The 20,761-nt window shown below is 39.5% G+C and overlaps 1 protein-coding gene across 2 annotated transcripts in view; it reads left to right on the top strand.

The window, feature by feature from the left end:
* The window catches only part of tsc22d3 (TSC22 domain family, member 3), a 34,946-nt gene extending 18,663 nt beyond the window's left edge, over positions 1-16,283 (top strand). The window contains exons 1-3 of one of the 2 annotated variants that reach the window (XM_053323304.1): positions 12,707-13,362; positions 13,898-13,949; positions 14,571-16,283. In XM_053323304.1, the coding sequence (XP_053179279.1) occupies positions 13,238-13,362; positions 13,898-13,949; positions 14,571-14,849 (456 nt within the window). In that variant the 5' untranslated portion in view covers positions 12,707-13,237 and the 3' untranslated portion in view covers positions 14,850-16,283. Of the gene's footprint in view, positions 1-12,706; positions 13,363-13,897; positions 13,950-14,570 lie in introns of those variants that run through there. The other variant, XM_053323303.1, reaches the window with a different exon arrangement.
* Positions 16,284-20,761: the final 4,478 nt, after the last annotated feature.

A 20,761-nucleotide genomic window follows, 5' to 3' on the forward strand; every position in this document is an offset into this window, starting at 1 on the left:
CAAGCCTTTATACAATGACTGGGATGGCAGAGCTTGTTTACTCATTCTTCTGTGCAGCTTCGAGACCAAGAAAATGACATCTCAAAAAGACAATTTGTCCTGTGTACTCTGACCGACTCCTAAGTTCAAGAGTCACTTCAAGTGGAAGTATTTCCTGTTTGTTTCTACAAAGAGAGCATGGACCTCAACTTTTTGCTATCAGCTCTACAATCATTTCAAACATTTTATTTGTCAGTGGAACTGAAATTAAATTTATGCGAGATTTCAAGGTAACACTTTACTTGAAGGTATCGTCATAAGAGTGACATGACACTGTCATAACTGTAACTGGCAATCAGTTGCCACAAAGAGTCCATAAACTATAGTATATCAGAGCTTATATATTTGGAGTTTATGTTAAATGTAATTTATGTTTTGTAATTCCATGTTGTCATTAAGTGTCATTAGGTTTTTGTAATGACAAGTTGACATTGTTTGGGTTGTATTGATTATGAGAACTTGACATTAATCAAAGTGACATGACCAGAAGTTGTCTTTTTACCTTCAAGTAAAGTGTTACCGATTTCAACTTAAACTCAATAGCTATCCATCATAGTTAGATGTGTTAAACATTTCATGCAAAACATGTCCCCACTCATGAGTTCTTAATCCATTTTTTAAGCAATTTTTAACAAGTGTTGTGTTTTTGCAAATTGCAAAGTAGTGACACCATTAGTGTAATTAGTCCACAAATTTGCATTAATCTCAAAGCTGCATGCTCAATGAGCTGGTGCTGAAATGTGTTTTCATAGAGCTATCCTCAACTGCACTCACAGCTTAAAATCCTGTATCCTTAATAGCCATGGTGAGGCATCTCTATACTCATTGTATTGCAATGTGTTGTGAGTTGTTGTATAAGCTTCATGCAATTTTATTATTATTATTTTATTGCAGTATTAAAGTATTGAATTTGTAAGATTTTCTGAATTCAACAGCGCCAACAAATACTGAGTCAAGCTCTTATCTCTTCCTTACTCCTTGACACAGTAGCATGTCTACAAATGGAAAGCCTCAAATGACCAATCAACAAAGCGTACAAGACTTGCGTCTGTGCCTGACTAATTTCACTGCAGCTTTTTGAAGGCAGGATAGGCTGGAGTTCCTGTAAACTCGCAAACAACATCCCAGTCCAGCACCATGCAGGGTTGAATATCACTATGTCCCCAGTTTATTTGGATCACACGGCAGCATTTGATGGTGATCCTTCCGCTGGCTGAGTCACATCCTGAAATAGTTCTCTCTCTTGTGTTACATTGTAGTCCTTCTTCACTGGATTTGAGCAATAAACTATAGAGGTTTGAAATTCTAATTCATTCTAAGCTATTGTTTTACTTTTAAGCTAAGCTGAAGAGAAGTAGTGTCTATGCATCAGGTTTGAACCTCTTGCTTCAAAAATGTGTGTCATTCTTAAGGACAAAGTCTGACTGTTCCATCAAGTAAACCAAGTGAATTATTAATATGTACAATATATTTTTTACGATTCTACAACTCACATATTATAGTGAAGTGTCTATTAAATTAGAATTATTATTATATATTATATATTATATTAGAAGTGTCTGTCAAAATATACATGCAAAAAGGGCACAGCATCATTGACAGGAATTACCCTGCACAGTTCAACAGTGCAGCAAAGACGAGGCAAGTTAATTATTTCTAGTTAATCAGTAGCCAAGTAGGCATCTCCACAGTTTAATCAGACTTATATAAACTGCTAGTGATGAGTACGCTGTAACATACAAATCATATACAGCCCATAGGTCTGTAAATCATCAATTAAAGAGGATTTTTTTCTGGCTCACATAGAGTACATAGATCCAGGTCAGATGAAGCCCCTAGGAACAGTGCCGGGCTTTGAAGCAAATTTGTCACAGTGGCAAAACTGTCGAATTAGAACTTCCGGGTCCAACAGGGACCCAAAAAGCAGTTTTCTTGCACAAAATCATGGGAAAAGGAGTGGCTGTGAAACCGTGGGTACATTTTTTGAGCCTTACAACCCTTGCAAAATGACTCATGTCACTATAAGACTTTGATCCACTTGGTCATTTATCACATTTTGAAAGCTTAAAAGAGCTTAACTATCAAATTGTTTTATCCTGATTCCAGTTAGCAACAGGTTTGAAACCGGACCTAGCCAGCAGAAGTCTCTAGTCAGCATGACCTACAGGAACATGGAGCATCCAGGTCATTTCTTTACAGCAGGAGGTGGCTTTTTTGGTGGCTCACTGAGCAACTTTTATAGGAATGAATGGTGCTCTGCTTCCAACACTGTATCCAGATCGCTTGATATACATGCATGGGCCAGATGTGTGAATAAATGATTACAAAAACAGTAAATGCACCATGAGAGATATGAACAAACAGCTGTGCAGTGTGAAACCTTTCTAAAAATAAAGTATAAACATACTGATGTCCATAATAGCTGAGCAAGTCAGAAGGGCAGGATTAAATTATTTTATAAAGTTCATTCTGGCAGCTGTGAAAAATGGAGATATATATTTTACCTGTATTCATCCTTCCTGGTTAAAAATAAATAAATTAGCACAGTATATGCATTTATAATATCAAACACACTACTGATTACTGCTAAAATATATGCTTAGTGATGAAATGTGGTGTAATGTTATTATGTTATTCATCATTTTATTACTGTTAATCCTAGGAAAGATTAGGACCTTATCAGATATGTAACAAAACAGACAAAGTATCATCAAAGCTGCGATTACTACTATTACTTTTTCTTTTTAGAGTGAATTGTAATTAACACTAATAAGTCCTCATTAACTTTCCTCAATTTAGCTGTGAGACTCATGATGTAATGTGTGTTTATAGCCTGAATGTATTTGTTTTACAGTTTTCACATGGGTGGCCAACATCTGGATAGACATTTCAGTTTTTCTCCTGAAGAAGAAGTGGCTGCCTTAATTGCACTTTTTCATTGATGTGTCTTGAAGCTCTCCTCTATAAAATGGCAAAATGTTTCCTTTTGAAACTCAGTAGAATGGGGCCCGCACATCTGGCCTCGTCCTTGTCTGTGTCAGCCCGTCCTCTGTCGGTAGGCGATCCTCACCACGCAGACAGGCTGAGGAAACATTGTATACACCATGTTCTCTCAGGCTTCAGCCCTTCTCTCTCCTTGCATGTGATCCACACGTTGCCCCTGTGGGATTGAGCAGACCTATTGCCCCTGTGGTTTTTCAGACTCCATAGTTGAATGGTTTTAATCTGTGGTGCTATTTGGACAGGAGACTTATATGAAGTGCTGAATATACATGAGGTCTGAGATGTGCACTTTCACAGCTGCGCTTTCAGTAATGTCAGGTTCCCCTCTGAGATAAAGTAAAAGTGGCTTTTCTCAGTGAATGGTCTTAATACGACTGTACAGCTTGGCTGAATTTATGAGCATACAGTATTTACATATGAAACACAGCATTGCTTGATGTCTGACCGCACAGATGCTGTGTCTGTAGCAATCCATCCCATTTTACAATAGTGTTCTTCAATATATCAAAGTCTTGATGGGGAGGGGAACAGTTCCCTCAAACAGGGAGTTGGATCCCTGGAGTGAATGTTAGAAGACTATACATTTAAACATTCAGCTCCAAGGAGAACTGGTCCACAATGTTTTTCATTTCAGGCAACCGTTTAACATTCAGTGTGACAATCAAATAGTCCTGTTTGTAAATGGTAGATGACATTTATAAAACACTTTTCTAGTTTTCGAACCACTTGGCTCTTACAATACATGTCAACATTAACTCATTCACACACACTCATAGACTGATTAATTGAACCACCTGTCAATGGCATATTTTCATCACCACTGTCTTGCTTGAGTCAGAGCATACCTTGTGTCAAAGGAGGATATCTAATTGAATTGTGATGTAAATTATTCCTGTGGCCTTGTTGAAAGAGAATTATGTTATTTGTTTGGCTTGTAGAGATCATCAGATGACAGGGTGATGAAGCTTCCTCAGGCAAACATAAGAAAGTTAGTGGAAACACATCTAACTTGACTGATATCTATGACTGGACTCTGAGGCTGTTTCTGAGGTAGCTTTAAAAAATACAGTGATTTTGCAGGTGATGGTTTGTAGGCAAAGTTGAAATGACTTCAAATAGATTCACTTTTATCATTGATAGCATCATGTATACATTAAACTGTATTTTAAAGCATGGAGAGAGATGGCACAAAATGAATATGTGTAAAACAATCAGGTTTAGAAGTTATACAATGTTATATGAATTGAAATGTGTTTAAATGTCTTATCATTATATTTGCGTTTTTGTGTAGTTTTATTAAAACTCCTCACCTATGAGGTCAAGATGTTAATGACCGCCAGTGACTTCTCTTAAATTATCCATGGGAACTTTTCCATTGCTCCATCGTCATCTCGCAGGTGACACATGATTAGCTTTAATGCTCAGCAGAGGAGTCTGCTGGAGTCTGTGGGAACGACTCAGTGTTTGGATGACACTGACAACGAGAGTTAGCAGGGTGCCTATCATCCAGTTAAATCCAGATTGTGCTGACGAGGCTAGATGTGCATGAGCATGCACATGTGCGAACGTGTGACCAACCACACTCGCTAACATACACACGGGCGAACAAAAACACGAGCAAGCACACAAACACACACCGGGGGACGGCTCATTGAGGGCCTGGTTCCCTCCGGTGCAGTCCCCATTGCTAGTGACTTGGGTCACACAGCTGCATGCTCAGCCAGACACATAGCTGGAAAAAGATCAGGAAAGTAGGGAGATGAAGAGAGGGAGAGATGTTTAGAGGGAGATGGAGGAATGGATGAAAAAAGAAGGTGGGAACATAAGCGTGAGAAGAAGGAGCAAGGGTAGAAAGAACGGATAAGGATATTAAATGTAGGCAATCTAGATAGGAGGTCTGAGGCAGGTAAAGGAGAAGAAGACAAGAAAGAGTTTTATCATCCCTATTTCTTCCACTTGACAACCACAAATTAAACCAGGTGATAATTGATGATTTTGTCACCTCTAACATTATATTTGTTTTCTTAAGGTATACAGTAGATTTCCTTTTTGCCATGTCACGACAGTCTAGTGATGGATTTCGGCGCAGTGCGTTCCCATCAGTCTGATGCCAGCATTCTGCAGCCGAAGGCGACTCAGTCTAGACACAGATAGACACAACCACACCAAGTCAGACAGCTGAGGTGTACAGTACACTAAAGTAACATAGGCAGATGAATATAGACAGGTGGCTCTGAACTCAGTAACATTTTGTTCTGGGACATGATCCAGTCAACAGTGTGTTTATCACAGGTGCCATGCAAAGTGGCAGCCATTTCTCTTTGAGTGTCACTATTCACATTTTGTAAAGTAAGTAATCAAGTAAATGCAATGTGCTTATTGGGCAATATTCTTTTATTGATAAGAAATATACAATTACATGTTTTGATTGGAAACTCTAATTGATTTTCAATGCTGTCTGCCTATAAATACGCCAGAGCCAAAAAAAATAATGAGTAAACTAGGCGACCCGTAAGGAATCAAAGGGCTTTTCCATTGCTAATAAAAGTTCACTGCTATTTAACACTGCATGGCCAATTGAGTCCACAACCTTTGACCTTTTGTAGAGCATCTACAGAGCCATTAGTGAGATCAGTTTACTGCATCCAAACCCGCAGTCTAATCCCTTATCTTTCAGAGTAGACCATCTTGTTTGTGTGTGTGTGTGTTTGTGTGTGTGTGTGTGTGTGTGTGTGTGTGTGTGTGTGTGTGTGTGTTCCTATGTGTACACATGTATGCACTACACTAAAGTACAGATGGGGCTCTTATAGGCTAGAGGGGCTAGAACATACTGTTATTCCTTTTTTTTTGACGGGTGGAGTTGGGGGGGTAGGGGTGGTGACCCAACGATATTCTCTTAACACTCTCCCCTTGGTCTCTGCTCTACTTCAGTATTTTCACAGTAAATTTAGCCATGACATTCTCCCTGTTAGAACACAAGGTAAATCTTTGCATTATAGCCCAAAGCTGTCCGACCTCATGCCAGATGCTGCAAAGTCCCCAAGCTCATTAACTGCAATATATAGCACACAGCACCATTTGCTACAGCATTTCTTGTTCTGTTGCATACTGCTATTAGTCCCAGTATAGGCTACTGTTAAATTAACTGTATGACACTGTTAACAATTGTTGATTTAAGTGTCCTGCACCTTTCTGGTGACCTGCCCAAGACACTAAACTAATCAGACAAGACACTAAAGAATAAAATCCAGTATGGCCACATGACAAATCATGTTGTACAGTTCCACAGACGCAAAAGAACATTTCAGAGCATTTAGTTTACATGGCAGTAATGTCCTGTTGTGATGGATACAGTGTTCTCTGTCTTAATTGCCAAGCATCTAAATCTCACCAAAATGCATTTACAACATTTCTAATTCAACATATCAGCTTTGGATAACCAAAACAAATCAGGATTCTTCAGTTGGATCATTTCAAACAAATAATTCCTCAAGTCACTGTACAAAGGGCAATGGGATACAAAATTAAATTCATACGCAACAACGCTAAGATCACAAAAAGCACATAAACATATATGGGTAGATATGAAGTGTAGTCATTTTTTGGGAAGCATACTGTGGGCTGCTGTGTTGTCTCAAGGAGTTGGATCAAGGCATGTGAAGAACAGGGTGAGTGAACAATGGTTAGACTGCTAAAGACATACATGTTCAGCAATTTATTAAACACTCTTTTCATTTAGATATTATTCAAAGCACAGATGTTGTAAAGTACAGATGTGAACAAACACACACACACCTGCTTGTTGTGTCTTTTGACTTTGTAACAGCTGCCTTAAGGATGAACAAGCTAAAGGGTTTGACAAAAAAAGTAATCTGTAATAATTCTGCACATACACACTTGATGACATCATTGCTATCCCGAAAAGGTATGACAGCAAAAGTCATGACGGTTTTCTCTTCACCCTTCCGTCACTTTATTCAAAGATTTAGGGAAATTAATTACTGATAACATGATGAATCACCCTGTCAATCATTTATATTGTTCTCATTTGAAGTGTGTGTGTGTGTGTGTGTGTGTGTGTGTGTGTGTGTGTGTGTGTGTGTGTGTGTGTGTGTGTGTGTGTGTGTGTGTGTGTGTGTGTGTGTGTGTGTGTGTGTGTGTGTGTGTGTGTGTGTGTGTGTGTGTGTGTGTGTGTGTGTGTGTGTGTGTGTATCTTTCCATGGCTGTACAGACAGTATTGGTCATGTGTGGGATGATACTTGGCCACCTTACACCTTACAGAAGATCATCATTTAATTGCTGAATGTAATTGGAGATGGAAAAAAAACAACAACAGAACATCCACCTGAGTTTCAATGACTAAAGTGAATACAAAGAGATTAAACCCTCTAGATGTTGAAATGAATTGCTCCTGACATGATGGGTATAAACATGCACAATTTAAGCCGTTCATAATCTTTGCTGGTGGTGTGCAACCAACCAGAACGAACCAAGTTGCTGTTAGAGATTAATGATTATGATCAGTCATTTTTAGAAATTTCACTGCTGCAGGAAATACTAAATTACATTTTGCTGACTTAGAGGCTGCATGGTAATAATTCATTGAGCAAAATATGACATCTATCAAACTATGCATCGCTATGTAATCAAATGTTTTCCAATTATTGTTGTTGGGTCTGAAGTGAAGGTACACAGTAGACTAGAAAGTAAATGAAGTTTTCTATTTTATGGTTCTGGATATTCAAGGCTGAATTCATACCTCAGATTATGGCACAAAACACTATAACATTAAATCCAGTATGGTGATAAATAATGGTGATAAATCTTACAGATACTTATGTAAAAAAAAACATACTGAATTTACATGATAGTATGTGGTAAACACTTGTCTGCGCATCACAATCCATACACAATGTCAAAAGTTCACTTACTGACAGAATGGATTAAATTGAAAGAGATATTAGTTGTTTAAGCAAAACTGACACACTAGAAAGCAGCTTGCAATTAATCATAGCAGAAGCAGCTTACATTTGCTGTCACACCTTTACCAGCACCGAAAGCTCTCTAAACATTAGTGTATTAATTACACCTCTGGTGACAAAGGAGGCTTACTGAATATGACAAACCCACTTAATCAGAATTATACAGTCTTTGGAGATTATGAACATAACATGTAATCAAAAATGTTACATAACTTACTGTTGAGCTAATTCATCTGTCTGGGCTTGATTTTACATACAAATTATAAGCAGTTGTGTAACACATTTACTGTGGAGAAGGGCTCCAAGGCCATTCCATATAAGTGGCTATATAAGTGAACAAACACTGCTCTTTTTTTTGGCTTCCTTTAGTCTTTCTGTGCCCAGAATAGTCATTATATGGAGAAAAGCGTAGTTTCACATCCTGGAACAATGGTGCAACTATGTGTTTTATTACCTTACATATTACCACTAATTAAATGAGGTATGGAGATAGGTATGAAGATTGTTCCCTTCAGGTACAGTTGGAGAAATATATTTCACTCTGCCTGCCTGACACAGACACTCCAGCAGTGTAAAGATTAAACAGCTGGTGCCATTGCACGGAACTGTCACTGTCATTGTGACTCTGAGGCATTGTGTTCCACTGGATTGGAAAGACATCATACAAGTGCCAGTCCGAGCATGGCACTCACAGTTATGGCTGCATATCCAGAGGTATCGCCTATGCTCAATTGTCTCTTTGTGCTTTGAGGGCACAGTTGTTGAGAACAAACAACAGCAGAACAGTGAGCAAACAGTCAAAGGGCTTCTGCCTCTTGAACACCCCCTTCATTCGGAAGTCAAGATGGGACAGTCGCAGACACGTCCCTCTCAAGCTGCCCCTACTTGGGCTAGGCCACCCTCACCCAGGTCGGTGTGTGCCCTCCGGGTGGCTGAACCATCGCACAGATTTTGTTGCCACTACCAGCACTTCAACTATCCTGAGAGAGCTATGAGCTATTCGCCCCCTTACTCACCAAGTCTGTTCAAGAGACCAGATCGGCGGTAAGTGTGGGGCATCAGAGGATAGTCAAAGTTTGTCTTGTGTATGAGAGGATGTTTGGAAAGACAGTGACAAGTGTCAGTGATTGATGACCATGTTAAGCACAGTTCAGAAGAAGGCAGTGTGTCAGTGTCTAAATAATTTAGTGTTGTAGATAAAGTGTCATAAAGTGGATGGGATTACAATGGGTGGCGTCATTTTGAGCAGCGCTGGATTGTGTCATAGTTAAATAAATAGAGACAATCAGCAATATGTGCATAATGTAATGTGAAATGCATTTATATTTCTCTAACATAAACCTGAATGCTCATGCTGTTAAAAGTTTTCTTTTTAATATCAATTGATGATACACTTGGCAGTCTGAGATGCTGTCCTGTCAGATGTCTGTCCTATCATCATCTTCTGCGTGTACAGCATATTTGATGCACCCTATCACATAAAGCATAATGGCATGCAATCCTAGGGCAGTAATTGACAGGCTGGTGAATTTATTGAAAAGCCTTATGAACAAGAACAAGACCATGTGCCTTGTTGCTATTCATGGCTCAGGAGACTTATAGGTAGTGTGATAATAATGACTGCCTCTGGGTGTCCAAGTGTGTGTAGGATGTTCAGTATTCATTGGATGTAACCAGTCCTCTTGCCCACACTGACAGCTTCCTCTGAGACAGCCTCTGTGTGGTCTCAGGCCATACTGTCATACATGCCATACATTCGAAATCTGTTAGAGTGCAGAAAGGACATAAACAGTCAAAGAAAGCGAAAAGAGCATTTTCTTGATCAACAAATGATTGCATATAGACGATTCAGATAGATACATCTTTTTTCTTTGAAGTTGTTGTTTTGCACTGGGCTGTCTTGTGTAAGTCTTGAATTTGGTGAGTCAAAACCACAAAATGCTCCTCACAACAAAAGCTGGGAGGTTGGCAACATGGTGCAACTTCATTCTTCTTCAGTCATTGGTGCAAATGAATCACAGCATTATATAACGCGGTTGGCTCTCACTGGGGACATCTGATGGAAACCGTGGCCCATTGCCTAGCTTTAGAGTGACTCACCGGATTTGGCAAAGTCAAACATCGTCCGATAATAAATGTTCCAGAGAAAATATGAGTGACTTTATTTCTTGTAAAGACATGATAGGTCATTATCACTTCAACTGTTTAGAAAATGCAGATACAGTTTAAACAAGAACTGTTCTAAAGCTGTGTATAAATTTCTTTCACTTGTTAAGACTCGCCTATGAACAGTGTTTAAACTTTGACTAAAGCAGACAAAGCAGGAAGGTTATGAACATCCAAGTTTATACTGTCATCACCTTACTGCATGTGGCTCATTAGGTATATTTTACTTCAGCAGGCAGGAAGCCTCCCTACTGTCTGCAGTTGCTATCTGTGCATCTTAACTGAGCCGCAGGCAATCAGTGTGACTCCCCCCTCCTAAATGGGACTATCACAGCGGGGCAAGGTAATTCACCAGCCCCTCACCACCACAACAGGGCCTGATATTAAACCTGGCAGCTGTACTGTCACAGTACGAAATCTAAGACGACAGCCACTATGGGCCCTAATACCCAGTCAATGTGCTTTCTGCTTAGCCTTGTTAGACCAAGCAAAAGTCAGCCCTTCCACTCTAATTGTTTTGTTAGATAACAAAGCTCCCTTTTCTCCAAGAAACGGGGCAAATCTAGTCCATGTACTAAGGAATTTGGTTTACTCTGCTGACATCAGCCATTTTTATCATTAACTATAGTAATTTGTTGGCATTTTTATAGAATATTGAGCTATTTTGTTAGATATTAAATGATATGTGAGGACCAAATTTAGCAGAAAATGTACAGGTGGTCATGTTTTGGAAGAAATTGTATCATGCAATAGAGGCTCTTTAATAGAAATTTAATTGGCTTATTATCAGTATTGAATCATATAATTGTGTCAAAAAAAGGTTGCATAATGTGACAGCTGACAAGTGCTGAATAATTACATTAAAGCTATTAAAACCGGCATGAACACCTCGGTGAAAACAAGGTGTAATTACAATTATGGCCAGTGTCATTCGTCAGTGGAAAACGCTGGGGGGTAAAAAGGATGACGGAAGATATGTTTTTGATTTGTTCTTTGTGGTCGACGTCTTCCACAAATTGTTTACTACACATTGTACAAAAGGCGCAGCGCAGTTGCGTCACACACCATAACATACAAGGGCAAAAGCCTATTGGGAGTGCATAAGGTCATACATCAAAGAACAGGGTTATCTTGCTTGATTCTGTACACACAACTTATAGTACATGTCTGTCTGCCCAGGAAGAGGGACCTCTCCTCTGTTGCTCTTCTTGAGGTTTCTTCCATATATTTCCATGTTAAAGGGTTTTTGTTTTGTTTTGTTTTTGTTTTTTTTGGGGGGGGGGGGGTTGCGGTTCTTTGTCTGAACTGAGGGATAGGGAATGTTGTATGTTGTACAGATTGTTAAGCCTTCTGAGGTACTCAATTTGTGATTGATGATATTAGGCTACACAAATAAAACTGACCTGACTTCATTTGTAAAGCGAGACTGATTCCTGTATGTCCTTCCAGTGAGGAGACACCAATACTAAATATAGTTGTGCTAAAAATTAATATCTGTGTCGCCCCAAATAAATAGCCCAATGCATGTTAGCATTTGAACATTTTCCATGTTTTCTAAGCAGGAAAAACATCCTGGAAATGTTAAATTATGGGGCCAGGAAAAGGTGCATGGAAAATTCCTTGTAAACACTGCCCAGGAACAGACCTGCGGGATAGTGTATTCTACCTTTTCACCACTAGAGACCGATAGAGTTCAGATATAGACTGAAGGGAAATTTACCGAGACAGGATGGAAAAGTACCTATAGTAAGGGTGCAAATACAGTGGGGATGGTGCAGTACATTCCGTACGATGGCAGTAAAATGTTATTCTTACAATAGGAGCCAGTTGTAAAAGTTTACACCAAATAATTAATAAACAACCACTTTTACGTTGTATACCCTTTCGAAAGTAAATGGTATTAATGTTTAATGAGTCCACATGAAAGTCACATGGTTCATGGTCAGTGGCATGCGACCAGTCTGTGGTCAATCGAGGCCTTATTTATTAGAAACACGAGTGTCTTCATTGTGTGTTGGTTGTTGTGATGTAGTTCTCAGCAGTCAACGCGGATTTCGGTCTGTGGGTTAACTGCAGAACAGAGAGCACACAAGTTCAGAGGCAGGGCAGATCTAATGCTGCATTCAAATGCTCCTCTTAAACTTGTTATTTCTAACAGCGATCCTGTTTACTTATGACAAGACGGTACCTTATGCAATCCAAAATTCATTGATTTGACCTTTTTTTTTAACAAGAAAAACGTTGTAAATTAAAGGGTTGAGAGACGTACTGTGCACTGCATTAAATCCTATATTTTAGTTACTTTTGTCTTTATTTGGATGTGTTCAACCCACCATAGCGACTGCAGTAATCTTAACATAACAGTCAGATATTTTGCAAAAAGTTTTGAATTAGTCAAAGCAGCCTAAAATGTCAATTGTAAAATAATTGCATTATTAATTCCACAAAATACAGTTTGTGTGATTAATTATGAATAAACCTGTAGTTTGTAGTCAACGTTGCATACTCCATTGCCCCACATATTGTTGTTATGTTCTGCAAAATGGGGTCAAAGAGTGGAAAAAATTAGCCGACAAAGAGTAATGTAAAAGTTTTTTTTTAAGTTTCTCAAAACAGAAATATTGAACTACGGCCACGTTGTGGTTGAGTATACGTGCAGGGCTATTTTCTAATCCTCCTCGGTGATTATGTATAAAAGGCAGTTGGATGTTGTTTTCACGAAATGTGCAGACTCCCTCCAGTCTTGAAACCAGATTTTCCTGCAGCGCGAGAAGGCACCATAAAATCTGACCCGCCAACTCATTTGAATAATATATGCGCGCGTCACATGACGTCAGAAGACAAGTCATTCAAATAGGGGTCGGTGGCAGAAATAGCATCAGACAGTCGCTTGTACAAAGGGCGAAGCTCAGACACAGACACAGCACTGCGCTCAGCGAGTTTAGTGCATCGCGAGTTAAGACGAAACAAATCCGGATCTACAACTTAGTAACCAACCAGTCGCAAACGTGGCGAGAAGTATAATTCAAACGAGTCTGGTACTCAACATGAGCACGGAGATGTTCGCTAAAACACCAATGGAGGTGGCTGTCTACCAGTTGCATAACTTCTCCATCTCTTTCTTCTCCTCGCTACTCGGAGGAGATGTTGTATCGGTCAAACTTGACAACAGGTAAATGTGCGATTCAGCCCGCATGTTTGTATACAATATTTAATTAATAACGCGTTAAATATGTTGACTGTCGGGTCAAATGTGGGTCTATTCACAGTCTAATGCAGGCCTGTGTTTTCCTATTCAAAATATAACGTTATGCAGCCATGGGCATTGTCTCCTACTCTCACCAAACTACTCCGAACATAGTGTGTCCAGCTGTGTTTGTTTGTTGCTTTTTACTTGGACTTTGAACAGATGCCTGTGCGTTTATGGTAGCTATTTGGCCTTTTGCCTTATGTTACAATCAGTGCGTGTTGTAACACTAACAGTAAAAATCTACTCTAACTTACAAAACAATCAACGTGCATCATATACTTAACAACAGATAAACGACATAACTGCCTAGTGAACAGTTTTCCTTTCTGTCTGCAAACTTTCTGTTTCACTTGTGGATTCAGGAAAAAAAACAACATGCCGGTGAATTATTTGGCAGTATCAATTATCAATTGGACGATTAATTAATGAATGTCTTCTTTTCCCTTCTCTTCTACAGTGCCTCTGGTGCTAGCGTTGTGGCCATCGACAACAAGATTGAACAGGCGATGGTAAGCTGAGATATTGCACTATTGCACTGCTTGCACTATACATGCATGTGTTTTGACATTAAGTGTTACCTATTCAAACCCCAATTTTCTTTAGTCCAAACCAGTAGTTAGCATTTCTCAGTGAGCAGATGCTGCAATATAAAGTTAATTTACAATCACTCATTTACAATGGCTAGAAGTAGATGCACATTATTTATCTCAAGCATCAAACGTATGACCTTTTAGACTCTTTGACAACTAGATTTTTGTACAAAACTGTTAAAACCCACTGACCTCCCTCCAAACACCATTTTCCACATGCATTCTGCACAAACCAGTTCTTTACAAATGCTCTGGGAAGTCCTGGTTATTTGAAAGCAGTACAAGATACTGTATGATTTATTAATTTGACAAAGAACTAGTGCAGGTCATAATAACAGGAAGTCCAACACGACATACACTGACAACATTTTTGCGGCACAGAATTTCTTGAGTCACCCTTGATTTGCAGATATCTGCAGCTAAACTCATACACATCAGTCCTTTAGCAGATGCATCACCTGATCAAATCACCTTTACTTGTTACTTGTTCATCACTTTTTATATCTAAACTCATCCATCTTTTCTTCTTTGTTATGGCAGGACCTTGTCAAGAACCACCTGATGTACGCTGTGCGTGAGGAGGTGGAGATCCTCAAAGAGCAGATCAAAGAGCTGGCGGAGAAGAATAACCAGCTTGAGAGAGAGAACTATCTGTTGAAGAACCTGGCCAGTCCGGAGCAGATGGAGAAGTTCCAGTCTCGCATCCCGACAGATGTGCTGCTACCACTGGATAATCAGAGCATCCAGGTGACCCCAGACCAGCAGCAGCAACAACAGCACCTGCAGACCTGCAACCACAGCACTGGCTCTGCTGTATAAGTGGCTCTGCCTTGGGGCGGGCAGAGCCACTGTCCCTTTACAGTAATGGACCTCCATTTTAACGCAAGCGTTAGAAAATTCGCCGCCACCGAAAACCCTTCAAGACAATGAAGGAGTGATATCGGGGCTGTAAATGACAGATGGGACACAAAAGAACAGTTGACACTGATAAGCACATAACAGAACTTGAGACGCTCTGACTGGTGCGGTGTCAGGCCCGTCCTCAGATACCGTCCAACTCTTTGTTGTAGTCTCTTTCTGTAGACAAAAGCGCTAAGAATAGAGAGTGGGCTGACTAGACACCAACGAGCGCTTGCTTTCAGACAGAGGGGAGCTTTCCCTGCCAAGCCAAACCCTTCCAACATGCACCCTTTGCTCCAGAGGGAGGGGGTGAGGAGGTGTTGATCGGGCTGGCCCTGGCTGCAGGTGCTAACTTGGAAAGTGAGGTGGGTGCTCCCTGCTCACCCAGAGTAGACCCATCTGAGATGGTCCTCCAAGTCTCAACGAGTAGAGCCCCATCATGTGGATTTTTTCAATCTCAAAGTACAAGTTTCAAGGACTCCCAGCTTCACATTTCAGCCACACAATGAGGACTTTTCCTGTACCTACAATGTATTACTCATGTGTTCATATACATTTAAGCATAACAAGAATAATCAACAGGATAAGCTAAGGCAACAGAGGTGGAGGTTAATGCAGTACAGCCTAAAGCTGGTGGATCACTGCAGCAGACTGATCAATCTACTGCATTGATTCATAACATGTAATCTTGTATTGTCTGCAGTTGGGGCTTGCTGCTTATGGGGGAAATTAATCCTGCTATATCTTCTGTTTTTGTTTGTGATTCTGAACAAAAATCAGTTGTTTGTAAAATAGGAGCATTGTACATGGTCTTAAAAGATTATTTTTTGTATATTTGTGGGGGGGAGGCATATCTGCCCACCTTGTTTGCCTTGCTCTTCACAGTAAAGGGTGACTACAATGTGCATAAAACTGAAACGTCCTGAGATAAATGTAGTGGGGATGATAGCAAGCAGACGGCTGCATTTTCGCTGCAGATGCACTCCTGATTTTCGCAGCGTCGTCCAGTATGTGGTCTGTCCTTTGCTCAGATGCCAACTTGAAAACGATGGCATGACAACAGTGCCTGTCCATAGTAAGAAAGGAACACATTTCCACACTGAGCTCTGTTGTTGTTGTTGTTTTCTAGTTACCAAAGACTTTTTTTTTTTCCTTTTTTTTTGAGAAGGTGAGCAAACCAGGACCATGTGTAAAACTTCACAGGGAGAAGTTGTGTTTTTGTAGCTAGTGATAAAGTTTCTATGTGTTTTGTAAAGATAACGGTATTGTTGCTGTAAAAGTATCCATAAAACAGATGTTTGCTGCTGTGTTTGGATACAACTGCACATTTGCAATAAACCTTATGTTTACACAATACAATCCACTGTCTTGTGTTCATTAACTGCACCCTTGTAGATTGTGTTTACTCCATACACAACAAAGAGATACATAAGCACTACTGTTAGATCAAGAGTCCATTCATTATCAACTTTAATTCTATAAAACTATGGAAATTCAGGATCTGGATATTTTAAGACCTAAACATCCTACCATGGAATATGAATGAAAGGGGATTGACATAGTTTTTTTTGTGCAAATATATGCATTTCAGTGCATCCAAGCAAAAGTCCACGTGCCACTATTACGTCATCTAGAGTTTACTAATGCCTAACACCCCAATACACTGGTAGTCCAAAGGGAATAGCACTGACAACTGATAAGATTAGTTTGAGTTTACCATATTCTGTGCAGCAGAGAGATTTACTCACTTGAAATCCAGTCACAGAACGCACATGAGGCAGCTGTAACACCACCCAGGATGATTTCATTTTCTGCCACTGAGACAGGAGAGCCACTGTGAAATCCCTCTCATTTGTATTTCAGAGGAAACAACACTCTGTCTGTTCGCAAAACTAACCTCGCATTCTTGGAAGTTGGAGCCACTCCATCACAACATCTTTGAATACATGTTGATTTCTATTCAGCTTTGTGAGCCTTGTGCGTGTTTACAAGCTCAGCCTGACAAACAACACGGGATTTGGAAGAATTCAACACAATATTGCAGTGAGGCACAAGGCTACGAGTTCAGGCAAAGTCACTTTTAATTTAGCGTGTAGGCTCTGCAAACTTAGGACCAAGAACAACCTCACAATCTTATTTTTAAGGGGAAGAAAAGTTAAAATACTAGTAGGCTACACTTTTTTCCAAAGTCAAAGTCAAAAACAGGGCGACCACTAATGATAGTGAAGTAATAATAGCCATGTTTCCAGAGGATTGGAATCTGCAAGAGTGAAAAACAGTTTGTCCTAGTAGCATTTCCCTTCAGACGGATTGGCAGCCAGTCAGTGCAGCCTGTGTGTAACTAGATATTTTGTGGCTTCCCTGGTGCGTAGAGCAGGCTCACATCCATCTATTGCTGAGAACAGAACCACCACCACAGATCAAATAGCACAAGAGTAAACACAGTGTCTTCCCTATTTTATAAATGAAAGCCAGTGCTCTCCTGTTGTGTGTTGAGTCAAAACAACTGTGTGAAACTAATGATCCTGATCAATATACCTGCTCCGAAATGCAGTCTGAGTTTAATTAGTGGTAGGAGGGACACGTAGGTTATTGACTGAAGAAGACATTTGTTTAATGTGGCACAGAGGAGAAAGACAGGCACTCATTGACTCCTTTGCACAAGATAATTGTCTTTCTGCTTCCCATATAGACACCTGAACACTTGGTGCATGTCAATGAAAAGAGAGGGTGCAGGGTCAGTTACTGCAGGATGATACTTATGCTAATGCTAATGCTTATGCACAGTGGAAAAATTCATCTGGCTGTACAGCTATTGTACACACAGCACAGGCTTTAGATGTTGACAGAAAAATCTGAAGACAATTAAAACTTTGGCTCGATTTACTACTCTGCTTCAACACTCTATAGTCTATTTTGGGACTGGTTTAGTCACACTATGTCCTAGACTCACTTTGGTGCATGTGGGCTTTTTTATCTGAAACAAATTCACCATGAATCTCAAGTCATGACTCACAACCCCATGTTTGCTGTTTAGGTTGCTCCATTGGTCTTTGTCTTCATTTGCTCCCTCCAGTTACCTCTGAATATGAAGTGCTTTTTGTTGTTTTTGTTGTTGTTGTTGTTGTTAAAATTCACAAACATGAATGATGAATTGAGAGCCTAAAATGTCTAAATGCTTCTCCTGGACATGTGATTCAAATTTGGTTTTACTAATCTTACCTCACTTAAACACATTTATATGTCTATAAAAAGGTGTTTGAAATCAATAACTATGTAATTTAAACACTTCTAACCAATATTTTCTAAATTACCTAACCCAATTGTCAACATGTTTTCTGTTCCATCTTTCAAACATTTATATCGCTCTGGGTTAAAAGCTCACTAGCTGACGTGTAGTACGTGTTCACATTCATTCATTTGTTAATGACTAAAGACATGTGTCCATTTTTGCCCTCAGCAGTGTTCTTCCAAAAGATAAGAACACAGATGATCTGAGTCAAAGCAACAGTAACTCTACACCTCTTCCCATAAAGTACAGTTAAATATTAAACATGTTAGATGAGCCTTAGGTGTGGAATTAACATTTTAATTGGAGCTTGCTTGTATCCAAGCAGCCAAGAGGAGAGTTTTTCTTTGGATTTCCAGTGTTATGCAATGAAAGGGGGAAAAAAAAAGCACATCTGTTTCAGCTGGAAAGTCGAGGGTTGTGCTGGGATAAGCGAGCACTCCCTCCATGCGGTTAAGTTCGCATGCAGGGGAATAATTTAGTCTGACTGCTTTTCATGCAGACATATACAACTTGTGTGTCATCTGAAATGTCAGCATATTCATCATGTCAACATAAACGTTAGAGCTGAATGAAACAAACATCAGATTCGTGCAGTGTGCAGGATTGTTAGGCAGTGCCACATTACACATTTCCTGTATTATGAGCAAGAAGTCACTCTGCCTTCCAAAAAAAGAAGTTCAAAAGAGTTGCAAATTGTTGATAATCACCGGTTATGTAATATAGAAAATTGGCCATTAATACTTTCTCACAAAACAAAACAGTTTGTTAGCTGCAGGGTAGCAATACTTTACACAACTTAAAACATGACTTCATTAAAATACTTCCTCACATCCCTCATTTCATCTGCTGACAGGACAATGTAAAAGTGAGTGTTAAAGTTGACCTCTGAAAGAGAGGAGCAAAGGACAGTGAAAAAAAAACAGTAAGAGTGACCTATTACAAATTTGCAATAGCATTTTCTGAGTATACATAATTATTAAATGAGCACCTCAGGTTAGTTAGATGTTTTTACTTTTTGTTGTCTGATCATGACTGTGTGCCAGCTGCCTCTGTAACGTCCTCTGATGTACAAGCTCCGGCCTCATGGACACAGACTGATAGCTGTCGACTTATGCATAATCAAATTAATCCTTGGATGAGCTTGTCTGGCTACATCTTTGTAGATGTAGCCATGTTTGTCCTCTTACACATTGCCCTCTATTTTTATCCACTATAAGACACAATGGGCTGAGCAGTAATCCTCTAAGTTGTCAACATCAGAAACGAGGTCAAAGAGTTGACGTGACTGAGGTTTTTGGCTTAGAGAGAGAAGTGAGCTAAAAGTGCTTGCTCTGTCAAGTCTTCAGCAACAGACATGACTCTATGTCTTTCTGTGGTTAAAACGGGGGTTTTACAGCATTCATCTAACTTGTGATACTCATCTTTGACATAATGTCCTTTTGTGAAAAACAATTGGTACCCCATACTAAAACAGTGCAAATGTGGCTGTTAAAATTAATTTGTCTTTTGTTTGAGTCCCAACAAATATTTTGATGGATTCCTCCTGGATGTTAAATCATTGCCAATGGTTCTTGGGAGGATGAACCTGATGAACCCACAGGACTTTAAAGTAAGTAAACATTTATATATATATATAAAAGGCACATTAAATCTGAACTGGTTGTCTGTAGAGAAAAAAACTGTATTTGATTTAACATCTAAGGCAGCAAAATTAAAACAATACATTTAGCATTTCAGGGGCTTAGCCCTGAGTGATCACTTGTTTTTGTTCATGGTGTTTGTATCCCAGCTGATGAAAGCCACTTTAGGAATGTGGCCAACTCGGGACATCTTATTCATAAAGACAAAAGGTCAGAAGCCAGTGGTTTCAGATTTACTGTGATACCCCTGCTCATGGCACGACTGCACAGCAAGAGCCTGCAAATAAATTGAGACAGACCCCTACCCAGCACAGACCCCTACCCTAGCATGTGACACATGCAAGGTCAAGGGTGAGATGGTTGTATAACCTGCACAATTTTTGAAAAAAAGTACATTTCCCAAGCTTTGTTTCTCCATAACAGTGCTCACAAGTCACAAGATTGTCATCCTGATTGCTTAACGAATTATGACAAAGAATTTCTATATGATAACCATTAAATCAAATTATACAGACTAGGATTTTTTTCCTTTTAAAATATAAAATAAGGCATTGTGGTTTGATATAAATGATCTTTTAGGGTTACTGACTCTAGTTCAATTCTTATTTTGTGGGAACTCAGTGTGCCTCTATGTCAGTGATTTTTATCTGGTAGGAATTAGCTTCTTTTGAAATGCACAGAAGAGCCACATTGTTGTTTTCAGTAGTGTGCAGCTGTAATTTAGGAACAGTCCATCTTTGATCTATATTTAACTTCTTGTATATCTGAACCATGCAATAAGAATGCAAGTGAACATAATAACAAAAGAAGGATGTTGAGTTTTTTTTTGTTTTTTTGTGGGAATACTAAAAGCTGAGGGTGGTTGCCTAGACTTGAGGGAGCTTTTTCAACTGCACATA

This window comes from Scomber japonicus, chromosome 8 (genome assembly GCF_027409825.1).
Source record: "Scomber japonicus isolate fScoJap1 chromosome 8, fScoJap1.pri, whole genome shotgun sequence".
NCBI lineage: Eukaryota > Metazoa > Chordata > Actinopteri > Scombriformes > Scombridae > Scomber > Scomber japonicus.